Source organism: Protopterus annectens, chromosome 3.part0 (genome assembly GCF_019279795.1).
Source record: "Protopterus annectens isolate FY-2018-M chromosome 3.part0, PAN1.0, whole genome shotgun sequence".
Taxonomy (NCBI): domain Eukaryota; kingdom Metazoa; phylum Chordata; order Ceratodontiformes; family Protopteridae; genus Protopterus; species Protopterus annectens.
In genome coordinates, this window is record NC_056731.1 from 162,546,319 (window position 1) to 162,573,787 (window position 27,469).

The 27,469-nt window shown below is 39.2% G+C and overlaps 1 protein-coding gene across 1 annotated transcript in view; it reads right to left on the reverse strand.

Annotated features, from left to right (window-relative positions):
• Positions 1-27,469, reverse strand: part of LOC122796791 (dynein axonemal heavy chain 5-like) — a 2,204,633-nt gene that overhangs the window by 1,488,159 nt on the left and 689,005 nt on the right. Inside the window, exons 27-30 of the mRNA XM_044065521.1 lie at positions 25,477-25,557; positions 24,288-24,692; positions 12,751-12,869; positions 3,439-3,575 (exon numbers count right to left, since the gene is read on the reverse strand). Coding sequence (XP_043921456.1) covers positions 3,439-3,575; positions 12,751-12,869; positions 24,288-24,692; positions 25,477-25,557 — 742 coding nt within the window. The remainder of the gene's footprint in view (positions 1-3,438; positions 3,576-12,750; positions 12,870-24,287; positions 24,693-25,476; positions 25,558-27,469) is intronic.

The following is a 27,469-nucleotide window of genomic DNA, read 5'->3' on the forward strand; positions in this document are numbered from 1 at the left end:
ATATTTCCCTTCAGTCTTACAGTCCTTTGGCAGTGTCATATCATTGTATATTTCCTTTCAGTGTTACAGTCCTTTGGCAGTGTCATATCATTGTATATTTCCCGTCCATCTTACAGTCGTTTGGCAGTGTCATATCATTGTATATTTCCCTTCTGTCTTACAGTCCTTTGGCAGTGTCATATCATTGTATATTTCCTTTCAGTGTTACAGTCCTTTGGCAGTGTCATATCATTGTATATTTCCCTTCCATCTTACAGTCCTTTGGCAGTGTCATATCATTGTATATTTCCCTTCCTCTTACAGTCCTTTGGCAGTGCCATATCATTGTATATTTCCCTTCCATCTTACAGTCCTTTGGCAGTGTCATATCATTCTATATTTCCCTTCCATCTTACAGTCATTTGGTGGTGTCAATACCAAACTCATCCCATGATCATGTCTATTTTTATGTTGGAAAACACATTTGGTCAGTATGTTAATTGGTCTTTAAGAAACATTCTTGCCATTTGGTGACTTTCTTACTGATATGTCAAGTTTTGAAAGTGGTTAGCGACTCGTGTCCTTTACTGCTTGGAGGAAATTTGTTCAATGGCCTACATATTTTTTGTAGACGCTAAGTATTGACTTTTCATAATCGTTAATGTTAGTGTTTGATAACAGATAAGCACTTCTAGTGTTTGTAATGCATGATATGAGCTTCAGTCACAAACTTTCAAATAAAACTCAGTCTTGCAGTGTCTGAAACTGGGATATGCACCAAAAAAGTGACAATTTGTCCCGTCAGTCTGCGTACCTGCTGTTTTCTAACCCATAGATTTTCTTCACCAAATGACTCTGGATCATGCCTCTCAGTTTTTATAATTCATGTGCAGAGCTATGATTTTCACCCTCAGATTTACCATTGATCCTCCTAGATTTACTGATTAGTTTCATAAAAATTGACTTGTTTAAGTGAATATACTTTTTTAAATAACTGAATTAAGCTTGTAGAATTAGTCTTTATCAGTCACTTTATGGAAGTGTCATCATTATTATTTGTACAGTTTGCTTATTCTGTCTTATGGTATAAATGAACAATGAATACAGATGAAAAATACAGTAGTAATTCCTTAGTCTAAAAGCTGACATCAGTTGTAGCTTGCTTATGTCTGAAAATTAAAGTTTAAAAGTCTCAGTTTAAAACCCTGCCAACCCACCAAACCATGTTTTAGTACAATCTGTCTCTTGAACAAAATCTTCAAATCCAGCCTGCAGTGCATGAGAGTATCTTCCATTGAGAATTTACTGCAAAGTTTTTTTGGTGGTTTGCATAAATTAATTTTTGTCCCCTTTCACTACCTGTTCCCTGGAGTGCACATTACTGGTATAATTGTCATTTTCTGACCAGCTTTTCCTTTTTGAATTGTATAGTATTCTTTATTGTTTCATTGTGCAAACCATGATCCCTATGCCCTCCTGCCACAGCTTCTACTAACTGGTGTATCATATCGCAATTTATAACATGCATACTTCTCATCAGCTTCTATTTTCTAATTTGCCTACCCAGATGATTATCTCTGCAGGCTCTTTTTTGCCATTCAAAATCACATTCCCTGGGAGTCAAAGACATCCCTAGCTCTAGTAGATTAATATACATAATCCATGAAAAATGCAGTTCAGAGACAGCTTTAGCCACAACAATGAAGACCTCATTATCAGCTCATCTGTTTGTTTGTTTCTTTCGGCTTTTCCCCGTTAGGGGTCGCCACAGTGGAACTCCAGTCCGCTAATGATTGGTAGTAGATTTTTACGTGCTGGCTTGCCGGGCCTAACACACAACCTTCAATGAAGGAATGCCCATTTGTGCATATCGCCATACAGAAGACGCTCTAACTGAGAATCGAACTGGCAACGTCTAACTGTGAGATGACAACGCTACCGCAGCACCACCACCGCAATGTATATCTCTAAACCTATTTTTTTTTACCATAGCACTGTCAGACCTATTGTGGTATTTGTGTTTACAGAAAAGGCCCATGCGTCACATGGCACATGCATCCCCCCACCTCACACACACACACACACACACACACACACACACACACACACGCATGTGTGCACACACACATTCAGACATTCATACACATATGTACACATTCACAGACATTTACTCGCACATCCATTTGGTGTTAGCCCCCTACATACCCGATCATACTCATGGATATACTCACCTATTCAACCACACTTATGCTCTGACACATGCACAAACACATGCTCTCAATCAACTACTTAACCACCTACTGCAACCGCCCAGGCAGATGCACCCACATACACACATGCACACACACACACACACACACACACACACACACACACACACACACACACACACACAAACAAACACTCTCAATCCAATACCTAACTCACCTACTGCAGACACCCAGGCAGGCAGGTAGGCACACATACACACACACACACACACACACACACACACACACACTCATTTGACTTCATTCATGCATCTACAAGTTGCACACACACTTCCGTATACATACACTCAATACTATGAGGGAGAAACTACTGACGGTAAAGAGACATACTCGTGGTAATCTTTTCTGAATTCGAGCCATTGTCATAGCATATTCACATCAGTTTACAGTACTGAACTCCTCCTTTTTTATTTCCAACATGAAAATTTAAACGCATACTTTTTAGAATTTGTACTGTGCATTCACATACTCCAGCTCTGCTATGGTATCATTCAACGAGCATAGGATCTGTCATGTTATAGAATCCCTTGCAAGGGGAAAATTTCCTTTAATAGCCACATTTCCACTGGTCAGTATAATAGTTTCTCTGAATTCTCCTGTAAAGAAGCCATACGCCTAGTGGTATACATATAGTCTAATGCAATAAATGAATTAAAAAATAATAAATAAATACCATACCTGGTCAACAAAATGCAACACATGAAACAAATAGATAAGAGATATGTATAATGTGCGATTTCTCTTGACTTTTGCCCATCATATTAAAAGGCCCTTTCATAGCACAAAATGTTTGCTATGAATTAAATTACAATTTCCACATATTTCCCTTAATGCTTTGATCTAAAGTTGTGAGATAGATGAGTTTTTCCTCTGAGCTTATAGTTTCCACAAAGTAACTGTTGTCTTTCTTTCTCTTTCTTGTCCTCAGTTCTTAAGTAATTTATTTAATACATCTTCATTTCACAAGCTGCATGTTGGTACACTCAAAATGCATTATTATTTTTAATATTACCACAAATACTGAACTACATTTTTTGGCTATAAAAATCTCTGAAGTGTAAACCAGTAAATGATTTTAGTTATTATAGTTAAGACTGATATCCTCTAAATTCATTATTGATCAAAGACTGCTAAAATCAATGAGCTTCGAATATTTTTGCCCCATATTTTAAGACAAAACAGTAGCTACCTGTTACAGTTAGACCGAACAGTTCTTCTCCTCCTGAGTAAGTAACATACTTTCTCCATAGCTCATCAAACTTGGCTTGGAAGATTTGTAATCTGTCGCTTGCTTCACGAGGTGGAATGCCTTCTACACCAGGGCCTCTGTATAAAAAAAAAATGCCTCCAGTCAAAACTTCATAAAATTATTTTAATTGCCCTGAACATTTCAATAGCAAGAAAATGTTATGCTTGTATCTATTTTACCAAGAGGCATCACTTAAGAATAGCTGGGTCTATATTATAAGATCGACGGTTGAAAACATCGAACACCATATGGTCGATAATATAGACCCAAATAGCTAGAGAGAGCAACTGAAAACCATTTTGCTTTCTTTAATCACCCTCGTTGATGGTTCCTGTAATTCCTAAAACAAAGGTCATTCATCATTTTTTAAGAAAAAAGAAAATAAAAAAATACATAAAAATAACGGGTGGGGCAACTTTGTAGCCAATAGGATTCGATTAATATGGAGCTCTTCAGCCCCCATGATCTTACTAGATACTGTCTGTTGTTGGTATTAAGATGGCAGTAATAATTTCACTTCAATTAATATTAAAACTGTCAAAACCCTTACTTTTATTAAATTAATTTTTGGACATATTTATAATATTACCTTTCACAAAATGCAGTAACAAATCAGAATGTCATTTCCCATGTAAACATCTACAAGATCATGAACTAAGGATACTGTATACTTCTTTTGTAATTTCTATACCAAACAAGTATGACCAGCAGTATGTGGAAGGTCAATTCAAAGCTAGGACACGGTTTAATATCTTAGGGACTATGCACACAGTAGTGGGTACATGTGGTAATTCCTGATTTTGTCATTGCAAGTCAGGCATCCATAGTGGATAGCCTAGTAATCAGCTATATCCTAAGCAACAGCTATCCATTCTCATCACTCCCTCAGCTCTTAGGTGCACAAATGGAGGTACAATTACAGGAACAGGAAATAGGCTGTTGGAACCTGACAAAAATATCAGCAGTTATCTCAAAGAAAAGAGACAGAAAACAAAACAGATATAAGCATTTATACCAATAAATGTGCTGTGTCTGTTTCTGCCTTTCTGCAAAACAGTTATGATTCTTCAGAAAATTATGTCTTCTATATAGCGGCTAACAATCAATGGTGTCCTTATAAGCTTAGTTGTGCAACCCAAATGTGATCCACAAATTTGATTTATATAGGGGGGTGATTTATGCCTGCCTCTATTCATCAGAGATATCAGCATCAAACCAGGGGTGGTTTTCTTACAACTATTTTGAACTGTTGGTAATGGGTGATCCCTTGTGATGCGCACATCATTATTCTCTGTAACGCTTTGTGGTTCATGTTTCCAATGCTTCTTCGCTACTTCTGTATTGTAGTGTTTGCCCAGTTCCCAATGCAGCAGTCCTCCCACATTACTGTGCCTTTCATTGTATAGGCCCTCTGCCTTGAGTGCATCACCCCCAGCAACAAGGTGTGCGACTGTTTCCAATTCTGTTTTACAGAACCTACAATTGTGTGTTTCTACATCATGCACATTTTAGTTTATTTGAACTCCGGTTTATTTTATTTTTTCTATCCATTCAACATTTTTGTTATGTTCCACACTGTCTTCATAGATATTTCTCCAAAATGTGTCTATTTCTTCTTTTTTGGTGGTTTTTCTATTTTTTTTTTTTTGTTTCCCAGTTCTCTATAAAACGTTTTGGGCTCATCAAATAATTGTTTATTCTGTACTTTTCCTTTATATTTATCTGCATATCTTCCAAGTTTTTCTGCCTGTGCTGATATTTTTAGTTTATTATTTGCAATAATGTATGATAGATCCTGGTCTGTTCTGATACTGTGTATTGCTTTTACCACGTCTATTTTTCCAAGTAATTTTGTTAGTATATTCCATCTTCTCTATTCTTCTAACAGTGACACTTCTTGTCTTAATTGCTTTATAATTTTCTATACCCAGTGCTTCCATTATGGCATTTTTATTTCTTCCCTTCTTTGCCCTTACTACCCTGTGTTTTTTGTGGTAAGACTTTATCTGTAATTAATTTAGCTGCACAGCAATATATACTATTTACTTCTGTGATATATCATATGGATTTCTGTTGATAGTCTTGATCACTGTGTTTATCTGTTTTATCAGACTTCTAAAAATTTGATTCCTATTTACTTTCTGTAATCTGTTTCTTTCATTGATCTTAATATGTCTGTTCAACTCTATTAAATCAAGAAACTCTTCCCTTAGGTCATTTTCTTCTAAACTTAGAGCACATTCTTTGTTCTCTGTTTCCTGTAGACTTTCCCTAGAAAATTCCAGAATGTCTTCCTGTGACATATCCCCATCAGCTACATCCTGTGTCATCAGCTAATTTTTCATATGGGAACTCATTGGCCCATCACTCTACAACATTGCCTGTGTCAGAGAAGTAACTGTTTCCTGCTACTTCCTTTGATGTGCAACTCCAACTGAACTTTTGTATTGTTTTCCGGCTGAAGGCTTCAGAGCATCATCATCATATGGCGAGTCATCACGTGCTTCCCAGTCTACCTGTTTTTACTTAGAGATCCTCCCTGTGATTATAGGATCATGGATATAACAGTCTATGGGATGATATAAAGAGAAGCTCCTTTTAAACTTAAACTAGACAACATCCCTAAGTGATATGACATGTATTCTCAATTGCCATATGGGGGAGATTTTTTAATGCCACTGAGGTCCAAGCTACATCCTGTGTTATACAGCTATTTCAACTGCTACACTGATCTGCCACTCAATTTTTTATTTAAAGTCACATTTCAGTGAAAGTAAAGCTGATCCATCACAGCCTGGGCATTAAAGTGGTCAATTTGTGAAGTGATGGTCTTGGTTTATGGTCCCCTTGGAAGATAGTAAGGCCGTTGAGGAAGATATTGTGAGTACATTTTTTACAACTATTTTCCAGAGATGATATTGAGGGCATTCCTAATGAAATGACAATGTCTTATAGTAACTGCATTTCCCTGGTCTGATACTGTAACTTGAAGAAAGGACAGAGGAAGGGTTAGTATCTGGTGTTAATATCTAATCATGACACTGAGAACAATGGTAGAAGACAGAGTTAAAATGAAGTTATAGACACTCTTTGTTTGACTCCAGGTTACCCAATGACCCCCACTGCATCATATGGACCTATACCATAACTCCAGATATAGATTTGCTACCTGCACTGATCTTTACCCAGTGCCCACAAACAACACAGACTGTCGCCATTGGAAGGCAGGGATATTTTCTTTGATTCAGCCTTTGTGACTCAGCGTGTTTGATATCAGACTTGACACACTGCAAGAAGGGATGGGTCTATCTTCTGAAAGAACTGTCATTACTTAGGATGGCCTAGAAGGCTTAGGGAGATAGAAATGGAGTTAACAATGTTTGGTTTACCTGCTGCCAAGCTAACAGTGGATGAGGTTGCAACTTGTTAATTGAAAGTGACAAGTTTCAATTCATCAGTTGATATCTGTCAGAGGAAATTATTCCCAGTGCTATTTTGATTACATTGCTAAAAAATGATTTGTTGTTTTTTTTTAATTCTTTTCCCTTTTTTCCACGATTATACCATGAAATTGGTATATATGTATGCATAAGTTTTGGGAAGCTTCCCTCCACAGGGAAAAACTTTTTTTTGTCTTACTGAAGCTAAAGTTAGTTGTGTTCATCTGGCTGGAGCTTCATCTGGGCATTACTAAATGCACCATAGTGAAACCTAAAAAATAAGTTAACTCTTACATTTTAGAGATGCACCAATGTGTAAGAGATGGCAAACAGGGAAGGAGACTGACTATTATTCACTTCCCTAGCTTGTTTATCTTTGATTTAGCAACTCAGGAGCTGGATTAGCTGGGCAGAGAGGAATAGAAATGTATGGCCATTGTTAGCTCTCTTATACTGAGAGGAGGGAGGCAGTGTCTGCCACTGTTTGACTATCACCTGGTAAAGACAATGTGTTTTAACAGCAAAGGATGAATTGATGATAGCTATATACATCTACCAAGTAGTACACAGTACTTTAACTTGAGATTCAGGGTATGTGGAAGTGTACATACCCTCTGGATGCAGCACTGCAAGGCATGCTTCAGCAGAACACCTCTAGCTGATACGGTGAAGAAGGATATAGGAAAAAAAAAGCTTAGCCTGCCTGGAAGATACCTTTTCAAATGGCCAGGTCTCAACACCAACACTGCCTCATAACATGGCTCCATGAAGGCAAATGCCTACTGATGAGAATGGAACCTTTCAGGGATAAAGTGGAGTGATCAGGTTAATCGAAGGGTGAATGAGATTGACAGTTGTCAAAAGTAGTGTTAGTGGCTGACAGTCTACAAAAGAACAAGATGTAATAAAAAACAACTATAGCAAGTTGCTTATGATTTTGTTGGTTCTGTTTCACAGTGAGATAAAGCTCTTACAGCTCCCCAGACAAATTGTGTTCAGCTGGTGGTATGCATGCTGGAGGGGCCATGTGGGTGACCATGGGTATGAGCAGCCAACATTGGCTCATCCACCACTGGGGAGGGAGGCAGCCTAGGATCACTGCCATAGCAGCATTAATAGTCTGGTCAGCTACAACCAGCAAAAAATACACTACTTGGTCAGGAGGTTGCACATGTGCAGATGTGCACATGCACCTCCTGAAGATGGCACTTAAGGAGCTCACAAGGCTGCCATGGGGGCACCAGCACCCTTGATCGATTCACTAACCCCAGACATGGGTCAGGTTGAGACTGCTAGAGGCTAAGGTGGGTCTTTTAGACCCAGTGAAAGAGGAGAGAAGCTGGTAACAGCTGATGGTTAGGCTGTAGGGAGGAAAAAATGCTTGTGATTTCATTTCTATATCCAGGTCTCTTACATATTTCACTTCTATATGGAGTTGCAAGCCAGATGATAGCTCAGTCTCAGACCCAGCTCTTTGGTGTCCAGTCTGCTGAAGACTGCATTAAAGTTTCATAGCTAAATCCAAAAAGTGAAGGGTGCTTTCACCAGTTTCACAAGCATCACCATCCCACTTTCATGATATAATACATGATGCAGCAGCAGATTATTATTGTTATGTATCAGCAAGTACCACACTGAAGCAGATGGGACTTTGTGGCAATATCACACACACACACACACACGCACACGCGCACACATGCACACACGCTCACACACGCACACACGCACACATGCACACACGCTCACACGCACACATGCACACGCACACACACACACACACACACATACACACACACACACACACACACACACACACACACACACACACATGAAATTTGTGTTTAACTAAAGTTTATGTGAGTATATCACACAAAGTATTTACATATAAAATACATGCATGAGAAACACCCAAACCTCCTTCCTACCACTGGTTTTCTATGTTGTTTTTTCCAATGACCTTGCATATCACTGCTGCTGTTGTTGTTGTCTTTCGGCTTTTCCCGGTTAGTGGTCGCCACAGTGTAACTCCGGTCCGCTAATGATTGGCAGTAGATTTTCACGAACGCCGAGGTGCCAGCTCGACGTTCAATGAAGGCACGCCCATTTACGCATGTCTTTCGAAAGCCCACCCAACCACGGGGAGGACATGCAGACTCCACACAGAAGGCACTCCCCACACTCCAGCCGAGAATCGAATGGGAGAACCTCTTGCTGTGAGGCAACGACGCTACCACCCCGGAAGTCTAACAGGCACAATGTCAAGTTTTCTTACTACAATAAAGCAGAGCAGATCATTTAAATCTCAGGTTTCTCCAGCACTGAAAATTTCATCCTGAACTTAAATAATGCGACAGAGAACACATCTCATGTTTCTCAACATACAGTGCAACAAGCCAGTGTTTCTTATGGCCAGATGTACAAATAGCCAGAGCAATGTAGCTGTTTAACCAAACCGTTCATCTTAGAAAGAAGCAGTCCAAAGAAAGGATGCCACTTTTGGTTAGTACTGAATCTGACACATTAAATGCTGCTGAATTTTGTTGCCTGTGATACAATATCAAGTCAAGAATTCATGAGTTTCTTAGACACTGTGTGTAGGGGTGAAGGTAAATGAGATTAGGTGACAAAACCAGTTTGTATATTTGAGGATTCCCCATAATACTCATGGGGCCAGCATAATCAGTGACTTACATACCTTCACTGTTATTCCTTCCATAACTTCACTGCACATTTCATTGTTATCCCTTTCATACCTTCACTGCACATTTCATTGTTATTCCTTCCATACCTTCACTGCACATTTCACTGTTATCCCTTCCATTCCTTCACTGCACATTTCACTGTCATCCCTTCCATTCCTTCACTGCACATTTCACTGTCATCCTTTCCATACATTCACTGAACATTTCACTGGTATGCCTTCCATACCTTCACTGCACTTTTCACTATTATCCCTTCCATACCTTCACTGTTATTCCTTCCAGACATTCACTGCACATTTTGCTGTCATACCTTCACTACACATTTCACTGTCACCCTTTCCATACCTTCACTGCACACTTCACTGTCAACCCTTCCATACATTCACTGCACACTTCACTGTCAACCCTTCCATACCTTCACTGCACATTTCACTGTCATCTCTTCATACCTTCACTGCAAATTTCACTGTCATCCCTTCCATACATTCACTGCACATTTCACTGTTATTCCTTCCATACCTTCACTGTTATCCCTTCCATACCTTCACTGCACATTTCGCTGTCATACCTTCACTGCACATTTCACTGCTATCCCTTCCATACCTTCACTGCACATTTCATTGTTATCCTTTCCATACCTTCACTGCATATTTCACTGTCACCCCTTCCATACCTTCACTGCACATTTCACTGTCATCCCTTCCAAACCTTCACTGCTCATTTCATTGTTATCCCTCCTATACCTTCGATGCACATTTCATTGCTATACCTTTCAAACCTTCACTGCACATTTCACTGTTATCCCTTATATACATTCACTGCACATTTCACTGTCATCCCTTCCATACCTTCACTGTACATTTTCACTGTTATCCCTTCCGTACCTTTACTGCACATCTCACTGTCATCCCTTCCATACCTTCACTGTACATTTTCACTGTTATCCCTTTCATACCTTCATGGCACATTTCATCGTTATCCCTTCCCTACCTTCACTGCACATTTCACTGTTATCCCTTCCATACCTTCACTGCACATTTTGCTGTTATCCCTTCCATGCCTTCACTGCACATTTCACTGCCATCCCTTCCATACCTTCGCTACACATTTCATTGTTATCCACAGTAAGATAATTTATTGTCACAAGGACATGTGAAAATTGTATTTTTGGGTGGGGGGAGGTAAACATGGAGACATTGTTTGGATTGCTGCTCCAATTCTATCCACTGCTACCTGTCTGCTTTTGACTGACAGGGTCAGATCTTAGTAACACTTTACATGATATTGTTGTGCCAGTCCAAAGTCTTCTGTTTAGCCTTTTGTTCCTGGTTCAAAACCACCAAATAACAGAATAAACACAGATGCATTGAGTTGACCAACTAATGTGATATAAAGAGGTCCACATGAGGAGGGGTAAATGATAAAAGAGTGGTTTTGTTATTTCAGTACGCCAATGAAATCTCATTCTAAGTGTCTAGATCAAATGTGCATAATTATATTTGATGTGACACTCACATTAAACTAAACTCCTTGCACTTTAAATTCTAAATACATTTACTGCCTGCATGAAAAGTTTGTCTGTAACAGGCATGGTGAACATATGTTACCATAGTGATGTCATTGCATTGCCGATCCATGATATTCTTCCCAACAATGCAATACAACTTAGAATAATGCTAGAAATTGCTTTCAATAAATTTGTCAAGTTTAGTGTACTTTTTGTTTGAACTGTGGTTTGATTTGTAAGCTACATTTTGAAACAATAATTCAATCATTTTTAAGACCTGGATGCTTCTTCCTTCATATTATATGCTAATTAAAATGGTATATAATGTTTGTAATTTAGACATCCAAGTGCAAACAGCAGATGCATTCACACTTAACATGTAATTGTTATTGTCCCTAGTTCTATCTCATACAGGGATAGAACCGTGATTGTGGCCCAGATAATTCAAGTATCATTAGTGGCTTGGGCCCTGGAGGAGCCAGACATGGAGGAGTGGGAAGGAATGATCATCACTGGTCCACACATTCCGGGATGGGAGGGTGGGGTTTCTGCCTGAGGTTTAACACTCCTCTGATGTCAGGAGCATAGCTGTAATTACATGGCAGATACCTGTTGAATTAGGCATTGTGATTGGAAGCTAAATGATGTTAATTGGATTACCTGGTGAAATGTCAGGACTCATAGGTTCATAAGTAAATACTAAGTAACTGCCCTTGTGTTCCATTTTAAGCCTAGCTAACTTCCCTTGGTGAAAATTGAACCCTGTACCTCTTGTTTGTGAGGTAAACACCTTAACCAATATGCCAGCACCCAACCCTATACCATCCCACAACCAAACTACCAAGTCCATACATGCTGGGGAAAAAAACGAGCATGAAGGTGGAGACTCAATTTCAGACATTGCTCTTCTCCTTTAAACTTCATTGTTTCCAGGTCACAAGCCCTCCTGTACCCCTCCCCCCCATTTGAGGGTCAAGCCTCTCTCACCCCCAAACATATATTATAGGTCCAAGATTACCATACCTCAGAGAAAAGGGAATATTCTAAGAAATGGCAGTTTCAGACTTGGTATATGTAAGTCCATATTTTCAGCTATTCAGTCTCCACATCTCTGAACTCAACAAAGCAGGTACTGAAATTTCAAAAAGTTACATGTTGAAGTATGGTGATGCACACGACTTCAAACATCCACCTAGTGTGGGGCATAAGAAAGAAAAACAAACATGTTTTGATATGCAAGGACTGCTTATGTGATGCTGCAAGGGGTTGCTCTGCTCAGTGTTACTACTTTTCTTTCTCAACCTACTAATGACCACTTGGTTCCAGCCTATGGAGCAGTACTGGGAACCCGAAACTACAGTATTTGGAGCAACTTTGAGCAGCTGAAAAGGACAAAGACGGAAAATAAAGAAAAAAACAATTTTATGTTACTGAAATATCTTGCGAAAAAGACACTCAAGTGTGAATTTTGTATATTTTTACCAATATTAATACATGATGGTTCATATTTGTTTGTTGTAAGAACTACAATGGTTTTGCATATGCCATTTTAACAATAGTACTGATTGCCCATTTCATTGCAGTACAAGGTATCAATACTTACTTGATATCATAATCTTTATAGAACTCTTTCACATTCACTTGAAATGTTTCTACACCAGACAGTAAGTCTTTCTTCATATTTGGTTGCACTTGAATCAGAATGTTCTGTGTCTGCATAACCTAAGATAAAAGCAAAAAGGTGGAATAAACACATCCAGGAATAAAGCTTCTAGGTACAATACCCATGATTCTTTAAACACCTTAAAAGTTCAAGCTCTAATATCTAACACAGCAGCAGACATTCCTCAACATTGGGCCTTGCACAGAACTGATGATAAAAAAAGGTTTGGTTTCAGGAAACTGTTACACATAACCTGAAAGACAGTAGAACTTAATAAAGCTACTGAAATGAAATTGGATGGAAATCTGACTCTCCACAACTCACCTAATTCATCAGACAAGGAGTCGAGGTGGAGAGTGGGAAATGAAGCCTCACATTATCTTCCTTGTTTTGTGTAAGTTTAATGGTGACTTGGCAGACTAATGCGATTTTCTTATGAAGCTTTTCTGCCCTTTAATACATTTGTTCTAAACAAATTTATTGAAGACTATCCAAATAATATCACCTTTTTGTTTTATGGATCATTTGACCATCTTCAGAATGTTAGAAATTCTCTTCGCCATCTGGAAGTAACTTATGACCTGAGATCAGAGTTCCGCAGGACTAAGACAGCAGACTTGAGCAGCTTGACGTCTGAAAGATTTCTGGACTAATGGCCCCTTCCCTTAATCATAATGCTCTGCAAATTGCCTTCCTTTTCAAATCTATCTTCCAGCACTAAGTGCTCACATCACAGAAATGACTCTAAGCTACTTTTGGTATTTTGCTTTAGCTGACAGAAAAGTGCTGCTTTTTGTTTTCCTTTTTTCAATGTGAATCTGAATTATTTCTTAATATTTTTTAACCATGGGACTTCTCTCAGGTCAATTTATTCCACTTTTTTTCTCTTATTTTTTTTATTTAATATCCACCCATCCACCTGTTTTTTTTTTTTGGCCTTCACAGCTGTACTTTGCTGTGTTCATCTGGACAGTTGTTAGTTTACCTTGTTATCAACTTCATTTGTTAAACAATAAATAGAAATAAATGTTTCTGGAGAAATATCAACACTATTTGCATTCAGCTGTGAGTAAGGTCTCAACCTCTACTTCAAGATTGACTTCTGAGCTCAAATTCTGAGCTCAAGACTTACCAGCCAAAAGATAAGGGTCAACACAGGGAGAAAGAGCATTCCAAGAAGCACATACTTGACAAGTCTTACAAAATTCAGAGTGAAAGCGCTGAGCAACATAAAGATTCCTCTTGAGGTCCTAGCTCAAAAAGACCCAGAACTGAAGAGTCTTCTTCAGTTTCCTCCCCTTCAGAGGTTCATAAACTTCTAGTTCATATTATAACATCACCTAGAAAACTGATTAAAGCTGTGGCAGTAAGAAACACCTTTGTTCCCTCCAGGCCCTCCTCTGCTAGGTCCTTTAGGTCTCAGAGAAGTGTTTGTTTAGAGATAGGTTACAAGAAAATGATGGCAGCATTTTATGCGGTTAACATAATAATGGTGTCTCAAGCTCTTTCTCCATTTGGATTTAGAGCAGATCCTGCTTCCAGAGTCTCCTCACCAAGTCTGATCACAGCTTCTGTTCCAGTGAATCTGATGATTGACTCACAGGTACAGACAACAACGTTTTTGTCACTGTCAGCCTCAGCTGTGATCCTTGCAGCCATCAGAGTCTCAACCTCTAATATTGGCTATGCTGCTTGTATTAACAATGGGTTGATTAAGCCTTTCTAAGCAGGGGAAGGGCTTGACCAATAGTCATTGGACTTTGTTCTGACCCCATCAGAGCTGTTGCTGATCTCACTATGGTCAACTTTCCAACCTGCTGGGTCACTGCCCTTAATATCAACCTCAGGACTTACAGGTACGTGTGTCTCAATGCTGAGGGTGGTGCTGTTGAGGTCTATGTAAAGACTGGTCCTTTTGATCACTGCTTCTTTCCTATTAGGTCTCGGCTTCATTGACTCTGGGTTACTCCCACACACCATGCCATGGTATTAGTCTCATTTTTGATGCAGGTGTTGCAGTCCCCACTGCATTTGCCACCCTTAGCATCTAGACACCTTTCTACCTGTGCCCAAGATCTCCCTCTCTCTGTAATTTTTGTCTCCAATCCTATCACTGATCAGAACAGTACAGAGTTGTTAGGGGCCGTGGAAGTTAGTTCATATGTGCCTGCTGTGCTACATGTATCCTCATCAGTTACAGGCTCCACCTCTGAGGGGATGCATATGGGGACATGAGGACTCCTTTCAGATGTCTTCCACACTAGACATAGATGAAGAAAATGTTGATTCCCATCACCTCCTATGACCCAAAGTTCAGGGAGATTATGGAAATAGTGAGACAAAAAAGAGTATGTTCCACTGACCCTCCTACATCTCTAAGTGCATCCTGCAGGACCCTTCCATTTTCCCAACCCTCTTCTTTTCTGACCCACTTTGTCTACACAATGGTTCAGCTGGTGACAAGGACAGTATGGGAGAACTCTGATGATGTGGCACGTATATTGGAGTGAAAGGATCCTCCAACCTCAAAAAAAATATGAATGTGCTGGTTAGAAACTCCCAAGATCGACTCCACAGTTGCAGTGGCAGCTCATAAAAACAACCCCCCTCCCAAAAGCCCTGAAGTTCATCCTTCAGACAAGGAGCCCAGGCAATGGTGTCCTCCAGTTCTACCCTGAATCCATCATCTATTTTTTGGCATTTGCAATGAGAGTTGGCTGTTGAGATAAGATGGTCCCTAGAAGGCTTGTCGGATGGAGACGGGAAATTTAAATTACAGTCACAGATGTCAGCCATGCCTTTGAATGCCAATATCACCATGCACCTTGTATGTAATTCTGCAGATGCTGCGGCAAGAGGGGCAGACAACAGCATATCTGTCTACTGTCCTGCTCATTGTGTCTTATGGACACTGTGGATACTTTGGTGTAGTTTGTTAGGTTACAGTTTTTGTACCTGTTGTTTAAGCTAACCTATAAAATATAGAACAAGTTAGCACGCACCTGACAGCTGATGATGAAAAGTTCAAAACTCCCCAACATCCATTTTCAGGAATGCAGCAGAGCACATCCCAAATGTGGTGTCAGACTTGTCGACAATCAAAGAATAACAAAGGTTCTGTAAGAAATCAGCTTGGCTGTGGTGACTATCACAACAAAGGTGGCAATCCTTGGCAGTGCCAGGTATATCATTTTTTTTATTTTATTTTACATTTGTTTACCAGAAGTGTCCGACTGGATAGCTGATGTCCATTTTCAGTGTAGGCCCCAGGAGAAAAGCTCCATAAGTACAGTAGTTACAGCATTTAGAGATAATAGTAACAAGTTACAGAGATTACGACTGTTGAATCAGTTAATATCATACTACAAAGGTATAACAATTTTGAAAGGAGATATTAGAACTCAAGAGATACATGACAAGTCAAGTCAAGTAAAACTTTATTGTCATTCAGACCATACAGCACATGCACAGCTGAACGAAATTACATTTCACAAAGCTCATGTGCAAATAACTTACAGTTAAAAATAACATAACAGCAATACCAACAACAGCAACAACAACAGCAGCAGTAGCAGCAACAGCAGAGTCCAAGGGATCAAGATACAAATAATCATTCCTAACCATTCTTTGCCAGACCAAGAGTTGACATCCAGTGACCGCATCCATCCCACCATCCACACCTTCCATACCATTGCCAACGCCATCCCAAACACCAACAAAAAGTTCCAGAGTCCCATCCGTTCACCTCAGACCACTCCAATCCTATCCACTGGCACACCACTAACCCACGCTCGATCAATCCACATTGGCCGCAACAGTCTTTTCCCTCCACACCATCCTCAGTGATTAGCAGCTCCATCCACCAACACCGCCATCGCTCCACTGTCCGGACCAATCCTCGACCACCACCAAAGACCGAAATCCACAAGCCATGCTCCGGTTCCCATGCTCAACACAGCCACCATCCCTGAAGGCCAGAGATGAACATGGCCAACTCAATGGCAGCTGCAATATCCAAAAAAACAAGGCAATTCACGAGAACCCATTAGAAAAACATCACCGCTGCATCCCAGACATAGACAACAAAACGCCTCACAAAACTGACGACACACTGATAGGAGAAAGCACATAAATATAAAAAACATGTAACATACATCTGGGAGTCGGAGAAGCCGCTGCCATTCAAGGCGCCGCCATCTTGGTTTCAACAAGTAGATTACATTGAGCTTAGTATAAGGCAACAATAGAAGAAAATAAGTATAATATTTATATATTTACAATGAGCATTTAGTAGCATTCACAAGAAGTTAGAGAGAGTGAGCAATGTTGAGTATGTGACTAAGAGTAGGAGGGATAAGGAAGCAGAACTGCTGCTGTGTAGTAAGGGTTTAAGGTGGGCCATTGCAGTTGCATAGCTGGTTGGTAAGAAGGTGTGTTTTCAGTAGTCTTTTGAAAGTGGGTGTTTTATTTTGTAGTCTAATGTCAGGAGGAAGATTCTTCCAGGTGTTAGCAACTTCATTAGGGAAGAAGGATTCCCCAGAGCTATTTCTGCATGGGATTTTTTTCTATCAGGGCTTTACTGATGGAGTGTAAATGTCTGTTTGAAGTATAGAAGTTTAGTAGTCCAGATAGGGCAGGGTCTTTTTCTGGATAGTATAATATTTGGTGTGCTAGGTTGATTTGGTGGAAACGTAATAGGATGGGGAGCTCAAGCCAATGTAAAGTAAGCACGGATTGACAGTGGTGGGAATGAGATTTGGCATTGGCAGCAAATCTGGCGATTTTGTGGTAACATGTAGATAGTTTGTTGAGGTTGGTCTTATTTACATTTGTTAGTACTAGACATGCATAAAGTAAGGTAGCTAAGAGATGGGTAGTGGCTATAGCAATTCTAGATTCTGAAATAAGGTACTTTTTGCAGCAGTATAGGATCTCTAGCTTTTTGTGCACTTTGGAGATAGTTAGGATATATATTTATTAAATCTTAGTTGTTGGTCAATTATAATCCCTAGTAATTTGGCCTCTGGGACCGGAGAGATGGAGGTCCTGTTTGCTGAGAATATAGTGAAGGTGGATTGGACAATAGTCTTTATTGGGTGGAATAGTATGAGTTGGGTTTTGTTTGGGTTCAGTATCAGTTGTGATTTATTTAACCAGTTTCCTATCTCTGTGAAGGATTCCTGGGCTTTTTGTTGTAGATGCTGGAGATTAGATGCATAGCAGATTAGGGTTGTGTCATCAGCATATTGAATTATTTTGGCTTTTGTTGTAGCTAAGTGAAGTTGGCTTGTAAAAATATTGAAGAGAAGGGGGCTAAGAATGGAACCCTGGGGATCCACTAGTGATACTGGGAGAGGTGGTGATGGGGAATCATGCCATTTAACTGACCGAAGGTGGTTATTTAGATAACTTTTGAACCAGAGCAGGGTGGGGTTGTCCATGTTAAGTTCAGAGAGGTGGGTTAAGAGTTTATTGTGGGAAACTGTATTGAATGCTTTGGATAGGTCTAGGAAGATGGCAGACTAGTCTGCCTTGATTTCTATGTGTATTTGTGGTGTTGGTGAAATTGATTAGGGCAGTGATGGTGTCTGTGTGATGGTCAAAAACTGTGTTGCATTTTGGATAATAAGTTATTGGTGAGAAGGTGGGTAAGGAGTTGGTAGTGGACACATCTTTCAAGAATCTTTGATAGGGGTGACAGGATTGTGATAAGTCGAGAGGTCAGTAGAGAGGCCACCTTTGTGGAGAGGAATGATGTAGGATGTTTTCTACAAAGATGGAATAGTGTGTTCAGTGATGGAGCTATTTATCTATAAAGAAATGGGGTAGGCTATGGCCTGAGATGCAATATGAAGGTAGTCAGCTGGGAGGTTGTCGACAACCAGGCTGGTGGATTTGAGTTTGGATAAGAGCTTCTGGATGGTTGATGTTTGGACTGGCTTGAGTGAGAAGGAGGCATTTATTGTTTGGTCCTTAGGGGATTGTGATAGGTTGGTGGGATTAGTATTCTTAATAAGTTTAAGTATAGAGGAGGTAAAATAATTGTTGAAATTGGAAGCTATATCAGAGTTTGATCCTTCTAAATTGGGTGGGGGGGGTGGAAGTTTGGCCAGGCTAGAGGATCTTGTTCACTGCTTCCCAAAATTTATGAAGGTTGGGACTGTGTTTCATTTGTAGAGAAAGGTATTGGTTTTGATTGTCATTTCTAATTTGTTTTTTTGCCTACTTGTGGGAGTTTTGAGATGGTGCCTTGTATTCCAGGCTTTATCTCTTTCTTTTAGTAGGGATCTTGTGGATTTTTGTAGCCAGGGGGCTGGGTTACTACGAATCCTAATTGTTCGAAGGGGGGCTATGTGGTTTAGGATGTTTAGAAATGTGGAGTTGAAATATTCAACTGCCTGGTTTAGTAGAAGGATTTTAATGGGGGTCCAGTTGCATGCATATGTCATCCAAGAATTGGTTAGTGGGGAATTTTTTTGGGTGTGGGTGTAAAGTAGAGATGGAGAGTTATTCGTTTTGAGTTTGTGTCGAAGAAAGAAAGTTGGATTGTGGTCACTTAGAGAGTTGGTTATGGTACCTCACTGATGAGTAGTATTGGGGTTGTTTGTGAGGATCCAGTCTAATATGGATTCCTTTTTGAGGTTTGGGGGTATTTATAAGCTGAGTAAAGTTATATAAATTAAGGTGGTTAGTTGATGAGGGAGAGTGGATGGAGTTCCAGTCAATATTGACATTACTTAGAAGGATAGTTTCTTGGGGGAGGGAGTGGGAAGCCCAGTGGGGTATTGACTCTAGGGTGGACAGGTTATTGCCTGGGGGTAGATAAATACCAAGTATGTTTAGATGCTTGTGGTAATTAATGAGGAGTTTTGTAAATAGAGTTTCTGCGTTATTGAAATATTGAGATTCTTTCTGTAGGAGATGGACTTTTAGGTTAATTTTATAGAGGAGGGCAACACCACCACCTCTTTTGCCTATTCTGTCAACTCTAAGAATGTTATATCCAGGTGGGGTTATGAAGTTGTCCTTAACATATGGCTAAGCTATGTCTCAGTAAGGAGCAAAATGTCAGGGTTATATAAGGAGATAGTGGCATGGAGTTATTCTATTTGTTCATGATACTGTGGATGTTTAAGTTGAGTATTAGTAGGTCTGCAGGTTGATGGTTGAATGGAAGTTGACAGTTACTTGTGGCTGGTGTTGTACCAGGGGTGGGGTGGATGTCCCCTGCTAGTAGTAGCTGTGTTGCAACAATGGTAATAGTTTTGAGGTATAGTTCTATTAGGGAGTTGAACCTGAGACGTGGTTGTTTCTTAGGTTGTGTGACATAGTATTAGGGGTTGTAAGGTCGATGAAGGATGGGTTATACATGGCAGGTGATATGATAATATGTTTGGTGCAGTATGGAGTGAGATAGGGAGTGGTGGGGGTATTGGGTTATTAAATTGGGTGGGTAGAAAGTGGTAGGAGGTAGTAACAGAGAGTATAGAAAGGCAGGTGGAGAGTGTGGATATTACTATGAGAGTAATGAAAAGTAAGGGGGTGGGGTGTGTGACATGATGACACTGCTTTGGAATTGGAGGTATAAAGGTTAATGTGATTTAAGAGTGAGTCAGATGAGTGGGGATGTGTTGGAGAACACAGGGAACCAGTAGGGGGTGCTCAGCTATGTACGGGCAGGGAAACTGAGTGAGACAGAGTGTATGATTTGGTGATGTAATAGATTTTGGGAGGGGCTTGGGAGTTGTGTTTGGATTGGATAGTGTGAGGTGGTTGTGAGGGGTCAGGTGACCTTGGTTATAAATAAATGTAGATGTAGCGGGGGCAGGTGGGGAATGGGGACAGGGTAGAGGAGTGGAGTGAAGCCCGAGTGCAGCGAGGGCGAACTGAGTGGGCTGAGCTAAGACCCTTCACCTTACAGTGTAAGAAAAACAATCTGTAAAGCCAAAAGGGTTAAGCATGATAAAAAGTTATGAGTAAAAACTAGCAAGGGCAAAGGAGAAAATTACCAAGGACTGCTAATGGGAAGAACAAGGGAGGTAATAAAGAGATATAAAATAGGCACAGAGAAGCCAGAGAGTACAGCTGCTACAAGTACAGCAGGCAAAATACTACAGAGGGATGTGAAGGAGAACAAGGAGGGAAGGAGAAGAAAGAAGGAGAAAGTGTGGAGAATAGTGCCAGGAGAAGGGAATATAATGCAGTTGGCAAGGGTAAGTACTGCTCAGGACACCTGGTTTACAATTTTATGCAAAGCAGAATAACCTTGGAGGAAACATACAAGTATGGTCACCCTTTGGGAGAAGAGTAAACTAATCCAAGGCCTTGCCTGACTGCCCAACTCTGGAGGAAGTCAGGGGGTGTCTCTCCCTCCACTTGCCTATATGGCTGGCCATTATGTGAGATGAGTGAATTAAGACTATAGCATCTACACTTTACAAGATCCATTTCTCTTCTGCCCCACACACCAGCATCTCTCTTTCACCTGCCCTGCAATATAAGAAGACTGTGGTACAGAAAGAGGTGCTAAACCTCCTATAGAAATGGGCTGAACAAGAGGTCCCACCTGACCAGAAAGGATAGTGCTACTATTCAAGATTCTTTTTAGTTTCCGAGGAATCAATGTGCTTCAGGCTCATACTCAGTCTAAATAGTCTTAAATCAATTCAACTTAAAAGAGTTCTACATGCTTAAATGCAGTTCATCCTTTCGTGTCTGTCAAAGATAGACTGTATTTGCTCTTTGGACCTCCAGAATGCCTACCTTCACATCAAGATTGTCAGGATTAGTTTCAAAGACTTTTTCTAGCACAGAAATTCTTCTTCTTCATCATAAGGATCTTGCTGTGACCTATTTAAATCCTTGACCATTGTCAACTGCAGCTTCTCTTCCTTCATTCCTCCTTTGGGAGGATGCTGCAAAAATACACTCATACAAAAATAGACCGTGGGACTCCTTTGCACTTTTTTCTTTTTTCAATAAATCCAAAATGCATTAAAAAAGCCATACTTTGGAAGTCCCAAATCATTCTCATGCCCTCTTATTGACCTTGGCAAGTCTGGTTCTCTGTGCTATAGTTTCATCTTAAATTGAAGTCTGAACATCTGAGGTTTTTGGGAGCCCTTCTGACTCAGCCCGCTGTTAAGCCCCACCCAGACCTTCACTATCTTTGGCTAACTGCATTGTTACTCTTGTTTCAGTGATGGACAGGATCCATTGTTGTCCAGACTGGGTGGTCCAGTTGGTCCAAACCCTTTCTTCTGGAAAGAGACTGAATACGAGAAAAAACATGCAAAAGTTAGTGAGCACATTTTTCGTATGAGTTACTAAAAAGGGATTATGCATTTTTCAGTATTTGTGTCTCCCATTATTGTAGACTATTTCATAGATTTGTGACTCTGGTTTATTACTAAAATAAGTTCTTTGGGCAATTCTGAATGTGAATCATCACACTGAAATTGGACTGAAATTGTCCATAAAAAGACTTAAAAGTAAAAGTAAAAGAAAAAAGTCATGGACATTCAGAATTGCCATTTAGCTGAAACGCCTGATATCCTTAAAGGGTAATTTACATATATCCCATGTTGCCTCTGATTCAAGAGGTTTAAGGTATCACACAGTGGAAATTCTAGCTTTGCTAGATTTTTCTTTTTGAGATTATTTCACAGCATACGTCCATTATTATATGTAGTAAATGAATTAATCTGAAATAATACAAATCAGTGAGATGCTTGCTTTAAAAAGATAAACCCTCTCCAGTCCATCTCTCTTTCAGAACAGCTAAATTGTGATGTTAACACTCACAGCTAAAACTGTAGTTTGTTAAGCTGCCCTAACTGCAGAATAAAAATACTATACCAAGCTGTTTGACATAGGCAATACAGTATAATGACGTTATTGTATAAACCAGTTTCATACGTAAAAGTCCTACCATTGTGCTAAAAGGTTGACTTCAGCTTTATTAAACTACTCATCAAGTTATAAAACAAACCTCTTTCAGTATAGAATGCAACATCTGGATTTATATAAACTATATAGCTGTGAAAGTTTACACAGTTGGGAGAAATGCAAAATAAAAGCATGTTTTGATGAAGTAATTCACAAGTAATAAATATGACCAATAAATTACTGTATGTTTATTTCTTTAGTCATTTCTTTAGATTGTTTATTATCTATGGTCTTTAAAGGTGGGAGTTCTATGGTGGTATTTATATTTGAGGGCAATTTAGGCTGGAAAGAAGGAAGATTTCTCCATGCTTCATGAGGATTTAGGTGCACTTTTCCAATGCTGTATGCCGGGAGGAGGACGTGCTGCTGCTACTGCCAAAATGTACATAAGTGAAGTAGAAAGTGCAGATAAAAAGCACTGGAGGTGTGGCCAACAAGTTCTAGTGTCAGAGAATGAGGACTCAAGGGCAGATGATAATAATACCTGATAAAAGGGAGGGGGAAGGGTTGGCAGACATTGGAGTATTACTGCATGTCTTTAAACTGTCAGAGAGAATACAGAGTGAGGAATGCTGGACAACAGGTATGATAAGGCTTGAGCCTGACACTCATTGTTTAGAAGGAAAGGAACGGTGCACCTTCTCCACGGTAAAATCCCTGGTGGATAATATGGTGGTGTTTATCTACAAGGAGGATATAAAACAGCCGATTATGTCACATGAAGATGTGGCTTGTATCACTACAGCCAGCTGCATCCCAGTCCCTTGGGTACAAGCAGGCGAGTGCAAGAGATAAGGCTAAACGCAAAACCCAAACCACCCATGATGGCTGCCTGAAAATCTACCACTCTTGGTCAGCTCTCATCTCAGTGATAGGAAATAAATGGGCATGTTAACTGAAAGAGGGTGTCATGGTCAGCAGAGGGGACAAAGATGTAAGAAATTAAACCTTTACTAAACAATTTAGGAGTTTATGAAGGAGTGGAGTTCTGAAGTAAACTTAAGGCTGAAAAATGGAAGATTCATTCACTGTATCAGAGGTTTTATACAGGTTGGAGTGGGAGACATGTTTTTAACCCATCCAGACTAAAACCTGTTTTCCTGCCTCAGAGAGTTTTGTCACTTAAATATTACTGTGACAAGAAATATGACAAAAAGTTGGTTACATTACAGCAGTAACAAAGAGTAAGTTTAAATGTTATTTTTATAGTAATTATACTATTTATACTGTTATGGTGGATAAAGTGAAAAGAAGCTGAAAATAAATAAATTCTTTCTGGCCTAATAGAAATAGACAGTAGATGATATAGGTGTTTTGTTAGAAGAAGAAAAAGGACATGGCATAATCATTCAGCATAATTATCATAAAAGATAATCTAACAGCTTTTTAAAATTTGGTCTTTTATACTGAAAAGTGATGATCAAAATAAGACAAGCACTGAATTACAATTCACTTGCATAGCAATGTTTGAAAAATAGTTATTTGAGAAAAATGAATCTAAATTAATAGTGTAATAATAGAATAATTACCTGTGCATTCAAAGTTTTCCATGCATAGGCTAAACCATCAACTTTTTCAGCATTTCCATCTCGAAAATGTAATTCATGTTTATTTAGAAGAGCATATGTCTCTTCTATAGGACCAATAGTCATGTCAATTTTTATTTCAGCATCTCGTATTTCTTTCAGTGATTGCATGGCCCCCCTGATGTCATCAAGGTCATTGATGGGTCTGCTAAGTCTCTTGTTGAGGTTGTCGATGAAGGAATAGATTTCATCCATATCAAGAGCAGCCTTCTTGTTAAGTGCAGATCCAAACGCTCTCTTCCAGCTGTGGCATTCCTGAACCATGGCAATTTTTAACGATTCTGTTTCAAATCGCACTGAGCCCACCGTGCAGTACTGAGGTAATTCATTGATTTCTATTTCCAGTTTCTGTGGTACATAAAAGGTAAATATATTTAAACAAATTTCATACTGTGATCTATACTGGATGCTGTTAACAATGTATTCATTTTTATTTTATTTGTGGACACTACTTTTCTAATCTATGGGGCAGAACAAGACTTTTCAAACACCTTACAGAATGGAGAAGTGCATCAAATTTAAAAATGAATAACATAACCTACACAACACAAGACTTTTCCTTCAGTCCTGCCAAATTTCCTCTCCTAGTCTCCTTATCCCATCTAGCCATTCAGGTTCCCAGCACTCCCCTCCCCACCATTCATTTTGTTTCCACCCTCTTAGTAAATTACAGTATTCTTTGTTCATGGGATTACAAGGTGGTAGTCATACATCATCTGCTAGCAGACCCTCAACCATATAGGAATCATGCATACGGAAGTGGCTGACCTACACTTTGTGCCAACTTTCATCTTACATAAGCAGAACTCCAGCTAACTCAAGTTATGGCTGCTGAGTTCTGAAAATGTTATAATTCCTGTGAAAATTCTGAAAATGAGAGGTTATGGAAATCCTTTCCACTGATTTGGCAACATTTCTTCACTGTTACTGTTGGCAGTATTGAAACTGTGCCCCCTGTCTTGTACTTTTAAGGTACTATAGCCCTTAACTATGCATATGCAAATGACAGTGGCTTACTACAAACCAAGATGGCATTTGCTTTTATTGCCTGCATTCTGCTGTAGTGCTGTTTTACTACAGGCTCAAAAGTATAAGCATGCAGATGGGTGCTTATTATATTGTGTATACTTACAGAAAAGTGCATAATTTGGCTTGAAAATTCAGAAAGTGTTGGATTGTTTTCTAGGAATTCTTTGACTTTATCATCAGGATCCTAAACAAAGTGAAAATAAAATATTGGTTAAAGCTTAACTGAATTTCCTGAATTTTTCAACAAAATAACAAATCAGGTCAGGGTCAAGCAAATACATCCAATAAAGATGGAAAATTCCAGATATTGTATGTGTATGTGTATATGTATGTGTATGTATGTGCTCATGCATGCAAACATTTTCAACGGAGAGATATAAAATCCATGGTGCAACTGATAAAATGTATTGTAATTCCTTAAATAATAATAAAAAAAGTCATTTCATTATGCCATAATGCTGTCCTTAGTGGAGAAATCACCATATTAATAGTCATACCTATGTCAGTACCACCTTACTTGAAGGTAATTTGAAACCCAAATTTGATTGGTTTGACTTTCTTGATATGCCACTGAGCTCTTTGCTGCCTGTTAAACTCTAGAGCCTCCAGCTGTTATTTGAATTAGTTTCAACAGATCAAATGATTATTAGAAAGCAACATTTAACCATCAGACTAGTTTTATGAAACTGAAAAGTGTGTCAAAAACTGACTTATCAAATTTTGCCTCCGAATAAATTTGCTTCATAGCATTAGCAACAGTGAGAAGATAAAGATCTCATATGAAGTGCCACAACAGCTTGAGAATGCTTGGATTTTGCAAGTCTAATTGCATTTTAAGCAGCAACTTTCATACAATATTAAGAATTAAAGGATTTCATTGCACAATGTGAAGTCATATTAGGGAGCTCTAGTCAATTCCCCTGACATCTTTGGGTGGAGGAATGAGAGATGCAAGGTGAAATCCCAAAAGCGTTACTCTAAACTTTTCCAAATAATTCCATTCTAAATATTTTCTTCAATGTATATTTATGTTGAAGTATTCTGGAGCACTTTGGATTATGGCTTTTGAAATCCCAGTCTCAGACTGACCAGATGTTCAGGTAGAAGTCTTTAGTTAAAATCAAAGTTAGACGATATCGATAACAAATATTGCAGATATAACATGCAAATATTTATTTCTATTTGGCAAGACAGATGATTACAACCCTGTATCATTTTTTTTGGAAAATGGCTTCTTGTACACATAAATTACCCTGTCATAATATAATTTCATACTGAGAGAATACACAGTGCTTTATTCTTCATCCTACAGAAAAATAAATAAACCATTATGTATAATATCATCTCTTAATATACAAACAGAAGCAAATGGCATTATTAAAAATTTTACCATTATCCCCATGATGTTGGAAAATCCCTAAATGACCTCTAACAAAGACAGTCATGTTGTGGACCATAAAGTTAAATTTAAATCATTCTATTAATCTCTCATTAATTTTCCAAATTAGTCTTTATAGTTACATATCCTGGTGGCTTTTAGACCGTAATTAACCTTCTTTACTCTTGAGTATTTTCAGAAGGCCTGTCCCCAGAGCACTGTGTGTTTTTGACTATGCTTGCACTTTGCATTTAAAAGCCATTTTTTGTTTTAATTTATTTTATCCTTTGTTGACTGGGTTAGTCCCACCAAGCTAGTGGCCTATTTTCAGGAGAGACCTGAGGTGCTATTTATACTACTAGGGGAAATTTGGCCAGGCCATCAGGGAATTTCCCTTACTCGTCATTGTTGTGAGTGGAATCCATTTTGAAGGAGCACTTCCTGTTTCCATTCCAGGTGCAGAGGCGGCCTTAAAAAAGGGAGGCAGATGGAGTGAAAAGGAAATGATGGAATACTGAAAGAAGTAAAAGAGAAAGCAAATATCAAGATCAGAGAATATGTGCAGGATTCTGAGGAAATGTTTCAAAGAAACCTGTATAACAGAGATGACCCGGCAAGTGATGGTTGTATAATTACAACCCTCCAGTTCACAGGGTTTCAGGATGATTTACTTAAAGAAATGGTGGTGCAAAGTGAGCCAGAAAATGAAGGTGATGTT